At 44.6% G+C, this 20,593-nt stretch overlaps 1 protein-coding gene across 1 annotated transcript in view; it reads left to right on the forward strand.

The window, feature by feature from the left end:
- The window catches only part of ttc34 (tetratricopeptide repeat domain 34), a 153,224-nt gene that overhangs the window by 91,076 nt on the left and 41,555 nt on the right, over positions 1-20,593 (forward strand). The window contains exons 4-6 of the mRNA XM_070860476.1: positions 8,121-8,287; positions 17,398-17,668; positions 18,844-19,058. Of these exons, the coding sequence (XP_070716577.1) occupies positions 8,121-8,287; positions 17,398-17,668; positions 18,844-19,058 (653 nt within the window). The remainder of the gene's footprint in view (positions 1-8,120; positions 8,288-17,397; positions 17,669-18,843; positions 19,059-20,593) is intronic.

The following is a 20,593-nucleotide window of genomic DNA, read 5'->3' on the forward strand; positions in this document are numbered from 1 at the left end:
AGACAGGATGAGCTCGGAAAGGTTATGAGAGGAGATCTGAGAGAAGGTAGAGAAAGATGTGAGGTCAGGGCTAGGGCAAGGGATCCTTAAAGGAAGGAAGAGAAGTGGTAGAGACGGCCGAACGGATGTTCTCAATCTTAGAGACAAAGAAGTCCATGAGCTTCTCATTGTCGGAGGTGAGGGTGGAGACAAGGGAGAGGGGTTTAAAAAGGGCGGTTTGTAATGGAGAATAGAAGCTGGGATTTATCTTTGAACAGGCTCAAGGGGCTGATTGGCTTGGAGGCAGAATATCTCAGTATGCAAGTGAACATATGGATTGAGGGGGTAGTAAAACAATGAGGATTTTAAGAGGCCTGAATGATGGAAGAGGGTGAGGTGCTCAAATGAGGAGAAGGTGCTAAAAGATTCTGGGTGCAGGCCAAGGTGAGATGTGGTGATGAATGCTATTGTGTTCCGAACACAGATGAGGCTGCACACAGGGAGATTAAAGTAGCAGTGACCTCAGTCTTTAATAAGACACTCCAGAATGAGGAACAGGCCTTAGAAGCCGGCTTATATACAGTGCTCCCAAGGGATGCTGGGATCCCTTGGGACTCAGGGGAAACATAGAAAATAGGTGCAGGAGTAGGTCATTCGGCCCTTCGAGCCTGCACCGCCATTCAATGAGTCCATGGCTGAACATCCAACTTCAGTACCTCATTCCTGATTTCTCGCCATACCCCTTGATCCCCCTAGTAGTAAGGACTACATCTAACTCCTTTTTGAATATATTTAGTGAATTGGCCTCAACAACTTTCTGTGGTAGGGAATTCCACAGGTTCACCACTCTGGGTGAAGAAGTTTCTCCTCATCTCGGTCCTAAATGGCTTACCCCTTATCCTTAGACTGTGACCCCTGGTTCTGGACTTCCCCAACATTGGGAACATTCTTCCTGCATCTAACCTGTCGAAACCCATCAGAATTTTAAATGTTTCTATGAGATCCCCTCTCATTCTTCTGAACTCCAGTGAATACAAGCCCAGTTGATCCAGTCTTTCTTGATATGTCAGTCCCGCCATCCCAGGAATCAGTCTGGTGAACCTTCGCTGCACTCTCTCAATAGCAAGCATGTCCTTCCTCAAGTTAGGAGACCAAAACTGTACACAATATTCCAGGTGTGGCCTCACCAAGGCCCTGTACAACTGTAGTAACACCTCTCTGCCCCTGTACTCAAATCCCCTCGCTATGAAGGCCAACATGCCATTTGCTTTCTTAACCACCTGCTGTACCTGCATGCCAACCTTCAATGACTGATGTACCATGACACCCAGGTCTCGTTGCACCTCCCCTTTTCCTAATCTGTAACCATTCAGATAATAGTCTGTCTCTCTGTTTTTACCACCAAAGTGGATAATCTCACATTTATCCACATTATACTTCATCTGCCATGCATTTGCCCACTCACCTAACCTATCCAAATCATTCTGCAGCCTCATAGCATCCTCCTCGCAGCTCACACTGCCACCCAACCAGGTGCTTTCTGCAAATTTGCCCATTGTCTCATTTGACTACAAACACCCTATTCCCTTCTTTAGCTATCACCGTGCCCGTAATCCACTTAGGACCATGTCCATAGTTTAGCACATACACAGGGTCATTCAGATCAATTTCCCGTGACACAGTGGCGCGACCATCGTTTACATTTTGTTGCTGTCGCCTGATCTCTACCTGATCATGCAGGTTGGGGTGAATCAGCGAGAGTCTGGTTTTGAGTGTCCTTTTCATGAGTAGCTCAGCCGGGGGCACCCCTGTGAGCGAGTGGGGTCTCGTGCGGTAGCTGAGCAGTACTCGGGACAAGCGGGTTTGGAGCCTTCTGTGACCCATTTAAGGCTCTGTTTGATTGTTTGTACTGCCCGCTCTGCCTTCCATTGGAGGCTGGTTTAAACGGGGCCGAGGTGACATGTTTGATCCCATTGCGGGTCATGAATTCTTTAAATTCGGCACTGTTGAAACATGGCCTGTTGTCACTGACCAATATGTCAGGCAGGCCGTGGGTGGCAAACATGGCCCTCAGGCTTTCAATGGTGGCGGTGGCGGTGCTTCCCGACGTTATTTCACATTCAATCCATTTTGAAAAAGCATCCACCACCACCACCAGGAACATTTTACCGAGAAACGGGCCCGCATAGTCGACATGGATCCTCGACCATGGTCTGGAGGACCAGGACCACAAACTTAGTGGTGCCTCTCTGGGCGCGTTGCTCAACTGAGTACATACGCTGCATTGCCGTACACAGGACTCTTAAGTCAGAGTCGATACTGGGCCACCACACGTGGGATCTGGCTATCGCTTTCATCATTACTATACCCGGGTGTGTTCTGTGGAGATCCGAGATGAACATCTCCCAGCCCTTTTTTGGTAGCACTACGCAGTTACCCCACAACGGGCAGTTTGCCTGAATGGACAGCTCGTCCTTTCGCCGCTAGAACGGCTTGATTGGCTCTTGCATTTCAACGGGGATGCTGGCCCAGCTCCCATGCAGTACAGGGTTTTTTTACTCGGGACAGCAGAGGATCTTGGCTGGTCCAAGTCCTAATCTGGTGGGCCGTGACAGGTGATTTACCATTTTCAAACGCTTCCATAACCATCAGCAAGTCTGCGGGCTGCGCCACCATCAACAAGTTTGCAGGCTGCGCCATTTCCACCCCCGTGGTGGGCAATGGTAGCTGACTGAGAGCATCCGCACAGTTCTCGGTGCCTGGCCTGTGGCAGATGGTATAGTTATACGCTGATAGCGCGAGTGCCCACCTTAGTATGCGGGCTGAGGCATTAGTATTTATCCCCTTGTTTTCAGCGAACAGGGATGTGAGAGGCTTGTGATCGGTTTCCAGCTCAAATTTGAGGCCAAACAAGTACTGCTGCATTTTCTTTACCCCAAACACACACGCTAATGCCTCTTTCTCAATCATGCTGTAGGCCCTCTCAGCCTTAGACAAGCTCCTGGAAGCATAGCCGACAGGTTGCAACTTCCCCGCAACATTAGCTTGTTGTAATACACACCCGACTCCGTACAACGACGCGTCACATGCTAGCACAAGTCTTTTACACGGGTTATACAATACAAGCAGCTTGTTGGAGCATAAAATGTTTCTGGCTTTCTCAAAAGCAATTACTTGGTTTTTCCCCCATACCCAGTTCTCACCTTTATGCAATAACACATGTAGGAGCTCTAAAAGGGTGCTTAACCCCAGTAGGAAGTTATCAAAATAGTTGAGGAGTCCCAGGAACGACCGCAGCTCCGTGACATTCTGTGGTTTGGGCGCGTTCCTGATAGCCTCTGTCTTGGTGTCTGTGGGCTGAATGCCGTCCGCCGCGATCTTTCTCCCCAAAAACTCCACTTCTGTTGCCATGAAGACACATTTCGACCTCTTCAGCCGCAGCCCTATGCAATCCAGTCGCTGGAGGACCTCCTCCAGGTTTTGTAGGTGCTTGGCGGTGACCCGACCTGTGACCAATATGTCGTCCTGAAAGACCACCGTATGTGATACCGACTTGAATAGGCTCTCCATGTTTCTCTGGAAGATCGCTGCAGCCGACTGAATTCCAAATGGGCATCTGTTGTAGATGAACTGTCCCTTGTGCGTGAAGCCCTTCGAAGACTCCTGCCAGCATTGCAAATAGGTTGTCTGCCTTCGGCAGCGGGTATTGGTCCTGTAACGAAAAACGATTAATAGTTACTTTATAATCGCCACAAATCCTGACCGTGCCATCACTTTTGAGTACTGGAACAATCAGGCTGGACCAATCGCTGAATTCCACTGGGGAGATGATGCCCTCGCCGTTGCAGCCTGTCCAGCTCGATTTCTATACTCTCCCTCATCATGTGAGGTACCGCTCGCGCCTTGAATGGCTCGTGCCTCTGGGACCAAGTGGATCCGCACCTTCGCCCCGGAAATGTTTCCAATGTCTGGCTCAAAAAGGGAAGGAAATTCGTTAAGAACCTGGGTACATGAGGCCTCACCGACATGTAATAGCATCCCAGTTCCAGCGGATTTTGCCCAGCCAGCTCCTTCCAAGCAGTGTGGGGCCATCGCCCGGGACAATCCAGAGTGGCAGTTCGTGCACCGTGTCCTCGTAGGTGACCTTGACCATGGCACTACCCAGGACAGTGATAAGCTCTTTGGTGTACGTTCTCAGTTTCGTGTGGATGAGGCTCAGGGCTGGTCTGAATGCCTTGTTGCACCACAGTCTCTCAAACATCTTTTTACTCATGATGGATTGGCTAGTGCCAGTGTCCAGTTACATGGCTACGGGTAAGCCATTCAATTTTACGTTTAGCATTATAGTTGGACATTTCTTCGAAAATGTGTCCACACTGTGTACTTCAGCATCTGCCTCCTCTCTCTGAGGCTCGAAATTGCTTTGATCTACCATGGACCGATCTTCCTCTGCCACGTGGTGGTTAGCAGGTTTTGCAGAGCTTGCAGCTCGTTTGAGGTGCCCCATTGTTCCACAGCTCTTTGAAGCGGCATGAATAGGCTGAATGGAAGCCTCCACAACGCCAACTAGGTGTGAATTGCCTTGCATTCATCCTTTGTTGGGGACTCTGAGTCATCTGGGTCACCTGTGCCCTGCTGGCAGTTGAAGACTCGTGGGTTTTGCCCTGTACATTTCTGCTCGCAAACACAGTTCCAGTTAATTTATGAACATTGCTAGCACTTGTGTGCTGAGAGATTTGTTTGGTGTTATCACTGGTAGACATAAACGCCTGTGCTATCGCAATGGCCTTACTGAAGGTCGGTGTCTGTACAGTCAAAAGTTTTTGTAGGATGGTCTCGCGGCCAATGCCCAGTATAAAAAAAGTCTCTGAGCATTTGCTCCAGGTAGCCATCAAACTCACATTGTCCTGCAAGTCGCCTTAGCTCGACAACGTAACTCGCCACTTCCTGACCTTCAGATCGCTGGCACGTGTAGAACCGATACCTCGCCATCAGCACGCTCTCCCTTAGGTTAAGATGCTCCCGAACCAGTGTACACAGCTCCTCATACGACTTATCTGTGGGTTTCACCGGAGCCAGAAGATTCTTCACGAGGCTGTAGGTCGGTGCCCCGCAGACTGTGAGGAGGACCGCTCTCCTTTTTGCAGCGCTTCCTTCTCCGTCCAGCTCGTTGGCTACAAAGTACTGGTCTAGCTGTTCGACATAGGCTTCCCAGTCCTCACCCTCCGAGAACTTCTCCAGGATGCCCACTGTTTGCTGCATCGGATTCGTATTGTCGCTGCCAGTTATTGTGTTCCTATCACAGATGAGACTGCACACAGGGAGGTTAAAGTAACAGTGACCTCAGTCTTCAATAAGACACTCCAGAGTGAGGAACAGGCCTTATATACAGTGCTCCCAAGGGATGCTGGGATCCCTTGGGACTTCAGGGGATGAGCTCCCTGTTGGCGGAACATGGGAGTGCATGCTTTACAGATACACAACAAAGGCCATGCTGCCGGCATGATAGTTTGGGTGGTACAGGTTCTGAATAGCCATGCCAGATGGGGAGGCTTCTGTAAGGATGAAGGAGGAGCTGGTTGCAAGGAGCCATATTTCTGTCTACTTTTTTTTGCAAAATACATATGGGCATTCAGCGTAAATGAACAGCCACAAGAGCAAGGCATTACCTTGTACAGTGGTACTCTTTACACTTGCGGCAATAATTAAGTCATATAACATGAATCTCCAAATCTCTTCTGATTTTCAACCTGTTCTCAATTGTGTTTCCTGCCAATCAGCATCTATTCTATCCATGTCCAGAATGGATTTTATCAGCAGATTCCCGAATGGCCTGATCCAGTCACCCATTCCCCTCCAACCCTGATTTAGAAGCGACTGAGAGGGGATAGGAGCTTATTGCACACATTGCCATTGACCAAGTTGAATGCAAGTGTTCTGGCCATTAGTTTCTCACTGACCTCTGGGCCTTGGCGCCATGTAAATGACCATGTGCCAATGGATATGAAGGTCACTGTGTCAGAGGGACTTCAGTAGCTCATCACATACAACAGGCAACAAACATGTTCTTGTATTCATAAAAGTAATGATTTGAGAAAATTAAAATATATGCCTTGAATAAGCAAAAGATAATGTCAATCATCGTTTTGTTTGTCAATAGAGGCCAAATAATCACATGTGTCTGTCAATCCTCATCCTTATCAGCTTTTTCACATGTTCCTCCCAAGAGTAAAAAATATATTCAACTGCAGCAGAATATTTTTTTATTGTTGAAAGAACAGCTTTTACTTTTTGTCAGATTTGCAAATCCCTGTGGATAACAGGATTTGATTGTGCTAAATCAGTGAGTTTCCATATTCAAATTAGATTTAAATATTGCTGTTTGCCAGGCATGCAGGTTTAGATATCCTTTCTGAGCTATATAAGAGGGTTGCGTGACAAATCAAGTCAATGTTTAAAATTAGAAATTAGCTCCTAGTATAGCTAAAAGGAGGGAAAAAATTGCAAGTGACCTCTGTGGTGATGAAGGTTGGTTGGGTGGTGTTAGAGGCACTTGCTTAACGCTGTTAGCACCTGCAGTTATTTATTCAGCTCACTGGGCTGTAGATGCCTTCACTACTGCTAGTTATTGCTCTGCATGTGTTGTATTCAAAGGAGCAAGGGAAGGGAAAATGTGGGGAATCGGGCATTCTCACTTTCCACTACAAGCCAAACATTTTCACAAGGATATTCTGCATTGTTGCTTCTTCTTGGCACAGCAGCATGTGTGTGTATGTCTCTTATTTGTTTTTGTGTGTTGCCATCTGGTTGTGCTTTTTTTCTGTCTCTTTTCTCTCTTTCTCCTTCTGCACATTGTATATCGAGAGTCAGACAAATATGGTTGAAAAAGAACTACTTTCATTCGCCACCAAAGTGGTTTCTTCAAGGTCCAGCTAACACTACAGATACTGACTTTTAAAATATTAAACACATTTTCTCAGCAAATTGTAATTTGCATTACAGTTCCTTCTGAGTCTTCTGCATAGTTAGAAGTATAAAATACAATGTTCTGAGCAAAATTGATACAAATTACATTACATTTCAAAGCTCAACAGGGCAGACAATTAAATGCAGCATGTTTATCTATGGTTAGTGTATTATAGACTGTTCCATTGGGCTGGGGATAGGAAGCATTCCTATACTACTATCAATGAAGTGGAGTCGATTTTTAACCTATTGAAATCGATGTTAATGGGCAGAAATGGGACAAGTAGCCTTACCACCCCAATGATCAGCCTTTTGTGACTTTAAATGAGGCCTACCATTGGGTGACTGAAGCGGTTACCTGTTCCAAGCATATATAGGACCCCGATTGCCTTTTGGGGATAGAACTGGTGAGCAGCTGCGTCGTGCACACTCCAACCAATTTCAATGGCGACAGCCAAAGAGGACCCGGAAAGGTAGGTTTTAAATTATTTTTGTGGGGTCTGGAGGAGCAGAACAGAATTTCAGAGCTTCGGCCTAGAAGGTTGAAGGCATAGCCGCCAGCGATGGGCGAAGGAAGTGAAGAATGCACAAGAGGAATGCAGAGTTCTCGGAGGGTTGTAGGAGGTTAGAGATAGGAAGAGTGGGGTGAAGCTATGGAGGAATTTGAACACCAGGATAAGCATTTAAAAATTGAGGCATTGGTGGATCGGGAGCCAATGTTGTCAGCAAGCAAAAGGGGTAATGGGTGAATGGATCTTGGTGCAAGTCAGGATATGGGCAGAAGAATTTTGGATGAGCTCAGGTTTATGGAGGGCTTGAACGATAGATTTCAAATTCAGTACTATTCAAACAAGAGCAAAGTGCTCCCCCAGTGTCCTCACCAAAATTCCCTTCTCAACCAATTCCACTTAAAAAAAAATAATGCTTTTCACACCACCTTGAATATCCATTTTCTTTACCATCGGCACACCGTTGCTGCAGTGTGTACTATCCACAGGTTACAATTCACCAAGGCTTCTTCGACAACATCTTCTAAACCTGCGACTTGCACCACAATAAATGATGACGTTGCGGCGTCCATATCCTGAAAAGGAATTTTTTTTAAATAACAGTTGATAGAATTCGAAAAGTAATTCATAGCGTGAACCTCTGAATTTTTTAATATATTATTCTAGGGGGCACTGATGAAGCCTCGCTCCTCACTAGAGCTCGATGCTATGCACATCTTAATCAGAAGAAAACCGCTATCTTTGATTTTGGCACCATTTTAAAGGCAAACCCAGCCCATGTGCAAGCACGATGTGGACGAGCCTTCATGTATGCAGTCCTTAATAAACAAAAGGTAAATTTGCGTTCCCTTGTCGCTGGTGACTGTATTACCTGTAATTAATTCTAGGATGAGAATAATCCCAACCAATTGAAACAATTCATGTTTCCTAAGACTTGTGCCATAGTTACTAACAGCCGATTTGAAAACAAGAGATCTTGAGGTGTAGTGTAGATTTAACAATCCACATCTGCTCCAAGTGACCACTTACACCATATTTCTGCTAGCTATTTTAAAGCAGTCCGACTAATGGAGCTATAGGCTTGTAAATGTTATACTTGTTGTATATTCCAGTGCTCATTGTTCAGGTTAAATAGCTTGCTTGCTTCCACTTCATTTCTGTCTTTCATTATTTTAATGTCTGCCCACAATTTTCTCCAGTGAAAATGGGTTTAGTTGCTTGAGGCTTTCTTCATAGCTGAAGTCGCCCAAAGCCTTGTAAGCGATCTTGTTTCCCTGACCCCTTGCTGCATTTACATCCTTTTTGGCCTAGGGTGAACAAAACTGCATGCCACACTCCAAAACTGGTCTCATCAGAGATTGTGTATGAATGTACTCTAACATATACACATCAGAGGCTGCATATATCTGTGATAACTGTGAATGACTGTGGTATAACCGGTATACACACATCACAATATTGTATTGGACTGTTCAGCCCCTAAGGACTCATTTTAAGAGTGGAAGCAAATCTTCCTCGATTCTGAGGGATTGCCTATGACTATGATGATGACACATCACAAGCTGCATATACAATTGCTCACACTGTTTGATATGCATCCGATTTTTAACGCAGCCGATTAAGGGCTGCTTATACCTGTGTTAGTAATCGAATGGGCTGTTTAGACCTGTTATAAATCGATGCGTACAGAAACTTTATAGTTGCTATATAAATGAGATGCAGATCAAGAATTGTGAATATTTATTATGCAAATGGTATACGCATCAGGGATTGTGTATCCCTTTTGTATAAAAGAATATACTTAGCGGCAACTGCATTTTATTTTCTGTATAAATATGCATATCGGAGACTATGCATACCCATTGTGCAGATTATCTACATATCAAGAACTGCATAACCTGTTATGTATACGGTGTATACATCAGAGACTGGTGGTTTATAATGTGACTGCTGACGGAACTCAATATGTGTATGACATTCGCGAGAATCAGTCCCCAAATTGCATCCCATGTGCAAATACTTGCATCCCAACGACATAAAGACCAAACGATGTAACAAAAAAAAAATCAAACGGCCACTGTGCTTATTAAAACAAATTGCTGTTTTTGACACACGATACTGGGTAGAGTAGGAATTATAATCTTTATTGTTCCAAGCCTGCACATCTGGACACAACCTACTGTGGTCCTGCATACCAGGCTTTTTCCTCAAACTTCAAATGTCAGTGTAATTTAAGTTTGGACACGATTACACGATGAACTAATCTCTGTTTCAGTCACTAATTATTCTTCAATACTTCAAACCTTTCTGAGGTGCAAATAGCTGTAGTTGCCATGACAAATGTTTTAAAACCCAGACTGCAGCTGGAGCAAATGAGAGAAAAGTGACCCTGCTGCTAAAGGCATTGATTAAACATTCAAGCAAAGTAATAGCACTGGCACCTTGACGGCTTCTTTAATCCATCTTCTGAACCAACTTTTTGATAATCTTCATTTGTAAAGAATAATTGAGAAGGTCATGAAGACCTGGCTTTTTCTGCACAATTTGTTCCCTGTAGATAAAAATGAAGGCTTTATTTTGACCTTGTTACCACCCCTCCCCCACCAATTTTCTCCCTGGCTTGTGATGAGGTACAATTTCTCAGACACTGACTGGTGCCTACAGGTATATACAGGTCAGCTGGGTGTCTGACATGTACGGACACTTGGTCACTATGCTGAAAAATCCCTAAACCAAGTGATTGAGAAATCCAGGTGACGTTTCTGTCTATCAGATATCACTCTTCCCCCCCCCCCCCCCAGAATAATCACTACTTAGTCCAGAGAGCTGGGGCACAGGTTAGCAATGCTCGAGGCTCAGGATCCCACAAGTATACGTCGGTGTACTACTGGGGTTTAACCAACTAAAACCGCACAGTTTATCAGCATGGAGCACTGATTACTGGACAAGTAGTGGAAAAGTTAAGAATACCCTATCTGTTAGTGGAGCAGAGTTGGAAGAATTCCAGACCGATGATGGAGTAGCCCTCGAGGTCCCATTAATGAGTTTGAATGGTTGGTCAGTAGCTACCAGTGCCCTGGAGTACTGGGAACTGCCTGATTCAGATATTAGATTGCTAAGTCTGCTGTAGATGTTTGATTTTGTTCTAACCTTCCATCACTGTGTTGCTTTGGAGACCCTTTGACCCCAAAGGAACGGTACTTACCTCTTTTCCTCTCCCTCTTCCCTGCCCCAAATCTGTAAGGAAGAAAGTCACTACTTGGTCATTAAGCAACTGAGAATTGTAATTTAAGCCCTTGCTACGTGAACAGTGGATTGTTAAGAACAACATGATAAACACAACTCGGCATGAACTGTGTATTGCCACCATCATCATCATCATAGGCAGTCCCTCGAAATTGAGGGAAGTCTTGCTTCCACTCTAAAAGTGAGTTCTCAGGTGGCTGCACAGTCCAATGTAGGAATTACAGTCTTTGTCACAGGTGGGGCAGATAGTGGTTGAAGGAAAGGATGGGTGGGGAGCCTGGTTTGCCACACGCTCCTTTCACTGTCTGCGCTTGATTTCCACATGCTCTTGGCGACAAGACTCAAGGCGCTCAGCGCTCTCCCGGATGCTCTTCCTCCACTTTGAGCGGTCTTGGGCCAGGGATTCCCAGGTGCCGGTGGGGATGTTGCACTTTATCAAGGCGACTTTGAGGGTGTCCTTGAAATGTTTTCTCTACCCACCTGGGGCTCGCTTGACGTGTAGGAGTTCCAAGTAGGGCACTTGCTTAGGGAGTCTCGTGTCGGGGATGCAGACGATGTGGCCCGCCCAACAGTGCTGGTCGAGCGTGGTCAGTGCTTTATTGCTGGGATGTTGGCCTGAGCGAGAACACTGATGTTGGTGCGTCTATCCTCCCAATGGATTTGCAGGATCTTGCGGAGGCAACGCTGGTGGTACTTCTCCAGCGCTTGTGAGATGTCTGCTGTATATAGTCCACGCTTCTGAGCCATATAGGAGGGCGGCTATCACTACTGCCCTGTAGACCATAAGCTTGGTGCCAGATATGAGGTCCTGGTCTTCAAACACTCTCTTCCTCAGACGACCGAAGGCTACGCTGGCATACTGGATGGGGTGTTGGACCTCGTCATCGATGTCTGCCCTTGCTTGATAGTAGGCTCCCGAGCTTTGGAAAATGGTCCACGTTGTCCAAGGCTGCGCCATGGATTTTGATGACCGGGGGCAGTGCTGTGTGGCGGGTTCAGGTTGGTAGAGGAACTTGGACTTATGGATGTTTAGTGTAAAGCCCATGCTTTCGTACACCTCGGTGAAGGTGTTGACGATAGCTTGGAGTTTGGCCTCTGTGTGCGCAATGACAGAGGATAGAATGACCTTGGATCTAGCCTGGAGGCGATGAAGGTTGAACAGGTTCCCATTGGTTTTATAGTTTAGTTTCATTCCAGCGGGGAGCTTGTTGAGAGTGAGATGGAACATTGCATCAAGGAAGATCAAGAAGAGCGTTGGTGCGATGACGCAGCCCTGCTTGACCCCGGTCCGGATGTGAATTGGGACTGTGGTAGATCCGTTGGTCAGGATCATGGCTTGCATGAAGTCATGGAGCAGACGGAGCATGGTAACAAACTTTTAGGGGCAGCCGAAACGGAGGAGAACATTCCACAGTGCCTCACAGTTGACAGTGTCAAAGACCTTTGTGAGGACAAAGAACGCCATGTACAAGGGTTGATGCTGTTCCCTGCATTTCTCTTGTAGTTGTCGCACAGTGAAGATCATGTCCGTTGTACCCCTTCGAGGACGGAATCCGCATTGCAACTCTGGGAGGAGCTCTTCAGCCATAGGGAGAAGACGATTAAGGAGGATTCTTGCGATGACTTTCCCAGAGGCTGACAGTAGGGCGATTCGTCTGTAGTTACCGCAGTCGGACTTGTCCCCATTTTTGAAGATGGTCACGATTACGACATCTCTGAGATCTCCTGGCATGCTCTCCTCCTTCTAGATAAGAGAAATGAGTTCATGCATTCGTGCCAATAGTGCTTCACTGCCATACTTTAGTGCCTCGGCAGGGATTCCATCTGCTCCTGTTTCCTTGTTATTCTTGAGCTGACGGATGACCTTTTCTACTTCTTGCAGGGCTGGGGTTTTGCTGAGATGGTGGCGGGTTGCATGCTGCGGGATGGAGTCGGGGTCACTCGAGCTAGAGTCTCGGTTAAGGACATCTTCGAAATGCTCCTTCCAGCGGGCACTGACTGCCTCGGTGTCCTTAATGAGTGCCACCATCATCCTGACCACAACATAAGCGCACACTATATACCTCACTAAATAGTGATTTCACCAGCTCAGGAACATGCGATTGCCTTTGTGCAACTCCTATGCAGTCTCCAGGTAATGCTGTCCAGTAGTTCCTTGCCAAGACTCAAGTTTCCTCATCAGATATATGATGGGCAGCTGCCTCAGCGTAGTGGAAGAACCTGTATGCAGGACAGATTACAATCTAATCTGGCAGCCACCTTGATGTACTACGTCCAACGTCACATACCAAGCTCACTTGCCACCAACTGCTTAAACCAAATCTTTATATAAGGTGCTTTGGAAAAGTGGCACACTCATCCTCGGACGGAGCTCAGAAGGCCTACTGAATTTCCCGACGGGGGGGGCTGCCGCCGTGCTTTTATTTAAAAAAAAAAGGGAAGAAAAAAAGAACTAAAACTTCTCCGATCCATGCACACTTTCCCACTCTTAAAATTAATGAAAATATGCAAAAATAAATAAAGAGAAAAACTTACTTTTCTGGTCGTTTCCGCCCGAGATCCGCTCTTTAATGACAACTTTTTCCTGACTGTATGGCAGCCGTACAAAGCAAATATCGTGACAGAAGCATCAAAGAGGCGTTGAACGCTGGATGATGTCACCATGCAGATGGCATTAGCCGGCGCAGCATTGCCTCTTGGTGTTTCTGCCAAAGAACAACTCAATTTCGGTCGAAGCATCGACGACCCCTATCGACAACAGTAGGCCTTTGCCGGCACTAACGGGCGGCGTACAAAACCCGATTTTGACCCCTATGAGTCACTCAACAACTGAGCTATTGGAGGAATTCCATATCCTATTTTAAAGAAAATCTTTGAAGTAGAGAGGCAGTCATGAGCATTCTCAACAAAAGTAATTGGTAGAAGGATTAGAGGGGAGTTGAGAACCTTTTTCGCCCAGAGGGTGGTGGGGGTCTGGAACTCACTGCCTAAAAGGGTGATAGAGACAGAAACCCCTCATCGCATTTAACAAGTATTTGAATATGCACTTGATGTTCTGTAACCCACAAGGCTATGGACCAAGAGCTGGAAAGTGGGATTAGGCTGGATAGCTCTTTTTCAGCCGGCTCACAGAAGATGGCCTCCTTTTGTGCTGTAAATTTACGCTGGCATAAATATTAGGATATAAATTTTCAGACTTAAAAGTAGGATATGTACTTGGGAAAACAACATAGCTGCTATTTTTAAGCATCAAGGTAATCCTCAACTTCATAAGTCATGATACCTAACGATTCTTCACTATCTCTTCTCATCTTGCTTTCTCTAGGATCTAGTAATATGTTCCCTGCTCTCTCAAGCCTGCATTAGCTGTAAGTCCAAACAGCACAGGATTGAAATGAAAGCAAATAAGATATTTTTTAAACAAACACACATTCCCTTTTTCTACTGTATTTTATGTTGTTAAGGATCTTTAAGTAGTAACCTTGAGTACCATCAGAAAGTCCAAATCAAATGTATGTTGTCTGTGTTGTGAGAAATGACTGAATTAATTCAGCTGGTTCAGATCGAATGAGTTGGCCTTAATGACCAGAAATCTTGACTAACGAGCCGACTGAAAACCAAAGAGGAATTTTAACAAAACCGTTTCTCTTTCACAACATTGACATTAGTTGCTTAATAATTGCAAGGCCGCTGCTGTGAAGTTGCTCAAGGTTACAGTTAATAATATGCTGGTGGGTACCTGATTGTGTACACAGATTCAAATACGAAGTAATGAATTTTGATCATTGTTTTGAGCTGTGTTTCATGCATATTTGAATGATCAGAAATGATACCCTGATAGAGGAAAGCATAGATCATTAAAGTAAGGGTTTTTCAGAGTGTAGCAACTCGAATTAAACTAAACTTATCTATTACTCGATTTTACTCAAACCCTTCTGTGCATTCAGGTGAGAACATGGAAGGAAGAATTTTTGCTCTGTTAACATTTTAATTGAGGTCGGCTTGGTTTAAGAAGTGCCCAGGAGGTCCAATGACGGCCCCCCCCCCCCCCCACCCAAAGTACTTTGCAAACCGGAATTGACATTGCACGTGGATTTACACTTAATGTTGGATTACTGCTCTATATGAGTTTCACTGTGGATCCAGATACACACTGAGCAGTATTTCAAAATGAAGATCATTATCACCAGCAAGGAGTAGAAGTTAATTAAACATACCCTTGTATATTGAGGCCACACAATGGTTATAATCATTTGCCTTTATATATATATTTTTTTAAGGGTTATTTTCCTAATCCCTATACTGCTCTGTGCTCTGTCTGGTCCCAGACTGGAGATGGCAGGAAGGGGAAATGGAGGGAGTTGGAGAAAAGTAAGGTTGATATTTTTTTTATATAAGTTTGGATTTGGACTTGGTTAAAGTGTCAACCAGACTTTAACCAAGTCCAAATCCAAACTTTTTTTTAAAATCATCAACCTTGCTTTCCTCCATTTTCCACCCTCTCGCCCCAGTGTGGGGCCAAACTTTCCATTGTGAAAAACTCTGCAACAGAGACAAATAAACAATGGCTTCTTGGAACTCTATTGCCCTGGAGGGCAAGCCAAAAAATACTGTTCTCTCATGTACAGGTTTATGGCAGATTAACACACTAGAGACTAGGATCAGGAATGGAACTTAAGATTCAATTTCATAACACCCAATACTTACAGGTGGTATCTCTAACCAATGACGGCCTTTCTTGAAAAAGCACAGATTTAAAAAGTATTGTACTGACTTTGCCTTTTCTGTCTGATTTTATTTTTCTCTGAGACATCCTCCGTGTTGGGAATGTGTCCTAAGAATTACCTTAAATGTGTCCTTAAAATGAAGTCAGCAGTCAAATTCAATGCTAAGAAAGGAAAAAGCGTGATGCTAATGAAATCATGAAGGCTTAAATAAACAAAACAGGGATAGAAATCAAACTTAGCAGGAGTGCAGGCCCAGAGATGGCTCTTTAAGATGGGACATAATGATGTCCTGTCTTATCTGGACATGTGTGAAACTCTTTGTTATAAAAGTCTGAGACATGCCAGATTGTGATTGTAGATACACAATCTAGCATGTCTAGATGCTGTGCTTTATTGATTTGGAGGTTATCAAGGCCATCAACAGGACTTTGTGATAATTAACACCAGAAGGGTTTGTTCTTCCAGTGTGTCACTCAGATTGGTCAATAGAATTGAGGAGGTTGCTTTAGAAATGAAGGCTGTGTAGGATATTGGGACAGTTTACTTGAGATCGAGGGAGGTGAGATTTGAGCCAGCTAGTCCAGCTTTCCTTCATGAAAGGTCATTGACCTAAAACATTAACTTTGTTTCTCTCTCCACAGATACTGCCTGACCAGTTGAGTATTTCCAGCATTTTCTGTTTTTATTCCAATGCTCTCCTGGCCGGCCTCCCAAATTCCCTCCTCCATAAACTTGAACTCATCCGTATCCTAACTTGCACTAAGTCCCGTACACCCATCACCCCTGTGCTCGCTGACTCCCAGTCTGGAAACGCCTCAGTTTTAAAATTAGCATCCTTGTTTTCAAATCCCTCTGTGTCCTCACTCCTATCTCTAACCACCTCCAGCCGTACAACCCTCCCAGATCTCTGTGCCTCTCCAATTCTGGCCTCTTGCGCATCCCCAATTTTAATCCCTCCGCCATTGGCGGCCGTGCTTTCAGCTGCCTAGGCCCTAAGCTCTGGAGTTGCCTCCCTAAATCTCTCAGCCTTTATTCCTCTCTCCCCATTAAAAGATGCTCCTTAAAACCTACCTCTCACCAAGCTTTTGGTCATCTGTCCTATTATCACCTTGTGTAGCTCGGTATCCAATTTTGTTTGATACCACTCCTGCAAAGTGCCTTGGGACGTTTTACATAGAAACATAGAAAATAGGTGCAGGAGTGGGCCATTCGGCCCTTCGAGCCTGCACCGCCATTCAATGAGTTCATGGCTGAACATGCAACTTCAGTAACCCCTTTCCTGCTTTCTCACCATACCCCTTGATCCCCGAATAGTAAGGACTACATCTAACTCCTTTTTGAATATATTTAGTGAATTGGCCTCAACAACTTCCTGTGGTAGAGAATTCCACAGGTTCACCACTCTCTGGTAGTGAAGAAGTTTCTCCTCATCTCGGTCCTAAATGGCTTACCCCTCATCCTTAGACTGTGACCCCTGGTTAAAGGTGCTATATAAATGAAAGTTGTTGTTGTAGTGACAGTAACACCAACAGGGACTAATTGTGAGAACTCTACTTACAGGTACAATGTCCAGAATCCCTGGGACTGAATCCATTCCAGTTTTTGGGTTTTTCCGGATTTCAAACAAAAAAATTAATAGTCTGGAATCCTCGACCAAATCCGTGCCAGGTTTTGAGCGGCGAGGTTCAAAATCCGGCACCGGTTTAGTTGAGGATTCTGGATTTCAGACTTGATTTTCTGGTCTGAAATCCGGAATTCTCGACCAAGTCCGTGAAGGATTTTGGGTTTTGCCTCAATGTCCAGTTTTTGCACAATAATTCCGAATTCCAGACGACTCCATCAGCTGTGCGCAAAATGTCCAGACAATTCCGGTTTTCGGAGTTCCGGATTCAGGATGTTGCACCTGTATTAACGTTTCCATTTCCCAAGCTTTTGGATCATAATTCTGTTCCCATTCTTTTTGCTAACAGGAAGCAGTGCAGGACATTGCAGTAGCCCTACAGACAGACCAAAAGTTGGCAATCCAAGAAATCTCATCTCTGAAGGATGAAGCTCAAAATCTAATTAGTAGCTGGCTGCATGATCACTGTATTAACACTCTAACTGGAATGGCAGAAGCCAAGGAAAAGGTCTTCAGTGAAGAACTTGTTAATCTTCCTGCAATTGGTCAATCTCTACTCCTGATCAATGGGAAAGATTCAACCTGGCACATCCTGTACGTTGATATATTGATTGCAAAAGGTAAAATTCAAATGCATACTTCAAATAATTCTTGATTCTTTGTTCACTATACAGTAAAACATTGATGAGACTGAATTTATATAAAGCTAAAATAGGACTGGACAGGGAGCAAGTAGATAAGAGAGAGAACTGCTTTTGAAGTTTTGTGGTTTTCCTCCTCAATATTCTTAGAGGAAAAGTTAATTTGAGTATTGTTATGTATGTAACTATGTAATACTTGCCACCAGAGGGTGTGACTGTTGGAGTCCGAATGGTCACCTGCACACACATGCAGGGCCTGTATAAAAATTTGGCTACCATGTTTAGGCACTCTGGAATTGTAATAAAGAAGACTACGGTCACACAACTCAGCCTCGTGGAGTAGTTCTATACACAACAAGTATAAAGTGGGAATCAAAAGCAGACTTTTTCTGTAAAATCATCACTCGGAGGAATTTTAGTCACTCAAGTGTCAGAATCAAACACTCCCAGGTCAGCCTAACTTACTGTTATATATGCAGACTATAGATACACTCTCTGTGTAGTCACTGTATAGTTGCATAAGATGGAGACTTGTTACCTGATGTACTATTAATAAGGCTTACACTGTATATATACTATGCTGGCACCACTTGAGGGTGCAGCTGATGGAGACCGGGGTTTCCTGCCCCTGTGGCAGAGGCTGTCCACCAGAGGGCACTGCGGTGGGTGACCTGAGGGTCACCTGCATAGGTGTGCAGGGCCCAGTATAGAAGGCTACCCACTATGTTTGTGCCTCATTCTGGAGTTACGAATAAAGGACCAAGGTCACTACAGTTTGAGTACAACACATTGCCTCGTGGAGTCATTCATAAGTGCATTACAGACATAACACTTACGAGTCCAAGTACTGCAGTGAGGCTTGATTACAAAGCCTCAGTGATGAGAAAATGCTACCATTTAAACCAAGCTAACACAATGGTATACAAATGAAGTTTAGATCTAATGTACTGCAGATGTTCCTTGGAACCTCTGATATTTATAAAATTGGGGTTTTGGAACAGGCTGTTTTGCAGGAACTAAACCTGACTGAAATGTCCCTGATTGGGATGCTGCCTCTTTAAATGGTGACTGTAAATGCCTGTATTTGGGCATGATGCAAACTATTATCCCAAATGTTGGAAACAGTATCTCCTACAAATGTGTCCTTTCTACAGAAATGTATGACGATGCCTTGAAACATCTACAGGAGAATTTTGGACAAGTTCCCAACGATCTTGCTGCCACAGCCAGGTATGGACTCATTCAGATGAAGAGGAGGAATGCCCTGCTTGCTGTGCAGAATCTAAGCGTTCTCGCTGAAAAGGACAACAAAGATTTAGAGTTCCTATTACAGTTCTTGGATAACAAACCACGCCACCATATGGCTCAGGTAATGTTTTTACTCATGAAAACAAGAGTGTGGAATTGAGGAGTTGAACATTTCCTTCCACCTCAATTGAGAAACCTAGGTCTAGGCTAGAGAAGTCTCAGAGCTGCACACCAAGTAGCACAAGCAAGGCAGATTTTAGAGATGGTGCTTGTGTACATCAGTGACTAAATCAGTGCTGTTTGGTTCAAGTTTAAAATGAATTATTTATGTGTGGCCTTTATTTTTCTCTAACCTATTTGGGATAGTATCCAAGATGGAGTCAAAACTGGGTCCTTGGGAAATTTGAACTGCAAATGCAATCCCAATTTAGTCAACTGCTATCTAACGTTGGCTAACTCCTCTTAGTCAGCTGATGGGTTGACTGTGATCCACTATACACAGGAAAAATCTTTTCTCCTCCAGGTTCTAATACCTGATGATGAACCCTACTCCGTTATAAGTTTCAATCTTTGATATTGATGGAATGCCAAATTTTCTGTACGTATTGACTGTCGAATTGTAAATATGCATGGGGCTAGATTTTCCATTATTTTTGCATGCATATACTTAACGTCCATTTTGACATAGAAATGATGTGTATCGCCCATTTAGCTACAAAATGGAAACTAACAACCATTTCTCAGTCACTTAGCGTTATTTTCGGCATGTGAGTAACGCCGATCAATAAAATAATATCACCCGCCCACTTTTTTGGGGCGGAAAGATCAGAATGGGCGAAACCAATGCCCATAATATCAACCAGCATTACTTTCGGCACATAATTAACGCCGAGATTTAATAATACCGCATGGCCACTGTTTTTTGTCGTAAAGATCACATTAGCCGAAACTAACGCCCAGAAAATCGCCCAGCGTTACTTTTGCCACCTCGCCGACAATATCGCTCGCCGAAAAAAACGCTGTGGAACAAGTTGCTCTCACCTGAACTAATCACAGCGGTATGGACACCATTTTCTAAATCGCAGGTCACTTCATTTAAGAGGCTGCTCTGCTTCAACTTCGGGGGAGCTTGGATGTACTCTGGAGGTCTTTTAAGTTGATATGAACATCTGAACAAACATCTTATAAGAACATAAGAAATAGGAACAGGTGTAGGCCATACAGCCCCTCGAACCTGCATCGCCATTCAATAAGATCATGGCTGATCTAATCATGGCCTCAGTTCCACTTCCTTGCCTGCTCCCCATAACCCCTTATCGCTTAAGAAACTCTCTATTTCTGTCTTAAATTTATTCAACGTCCCAGTTTCCACAGTTCTCTGAGGCAGTGAATTCCACAGATTTACAACCCTCAGAGAAGAAATTTCTCCTCATCTCTGTTTTAAATGAATGGCCCCTTATTTTAAGATCATGCCCTCTAGTTCTAGTTACCGCCATCAGTGGAAACATCCTCTCTGCATCCGCCTTGTCAAGCCCCCTCATAATCTTTTACGTTTCGATAAGATCACACCTCATTCTTCTGAATTCCAATGAGTAGAGGCCCAGCCTACTGTGGACAATTGGAATTTACTTTAGGTATCTTAGTGGGGACATTTAT

The sequence above is a fragment of the Pristiophorus japonicus genome, chromosome 18 (assembly GCF_044704955.1).
Source record: "Pristiophorus japonicus isolate sPriJap1 chromosome 18, sPriJap1.hap1, whole genome shotgun sequence".
Lineage (NCBI taxonomy): Eukaryota > Metazoa > Chordata > Chondrichthyes > Pristiophoridae > Pristiophorus > Pristiophorus japonicus.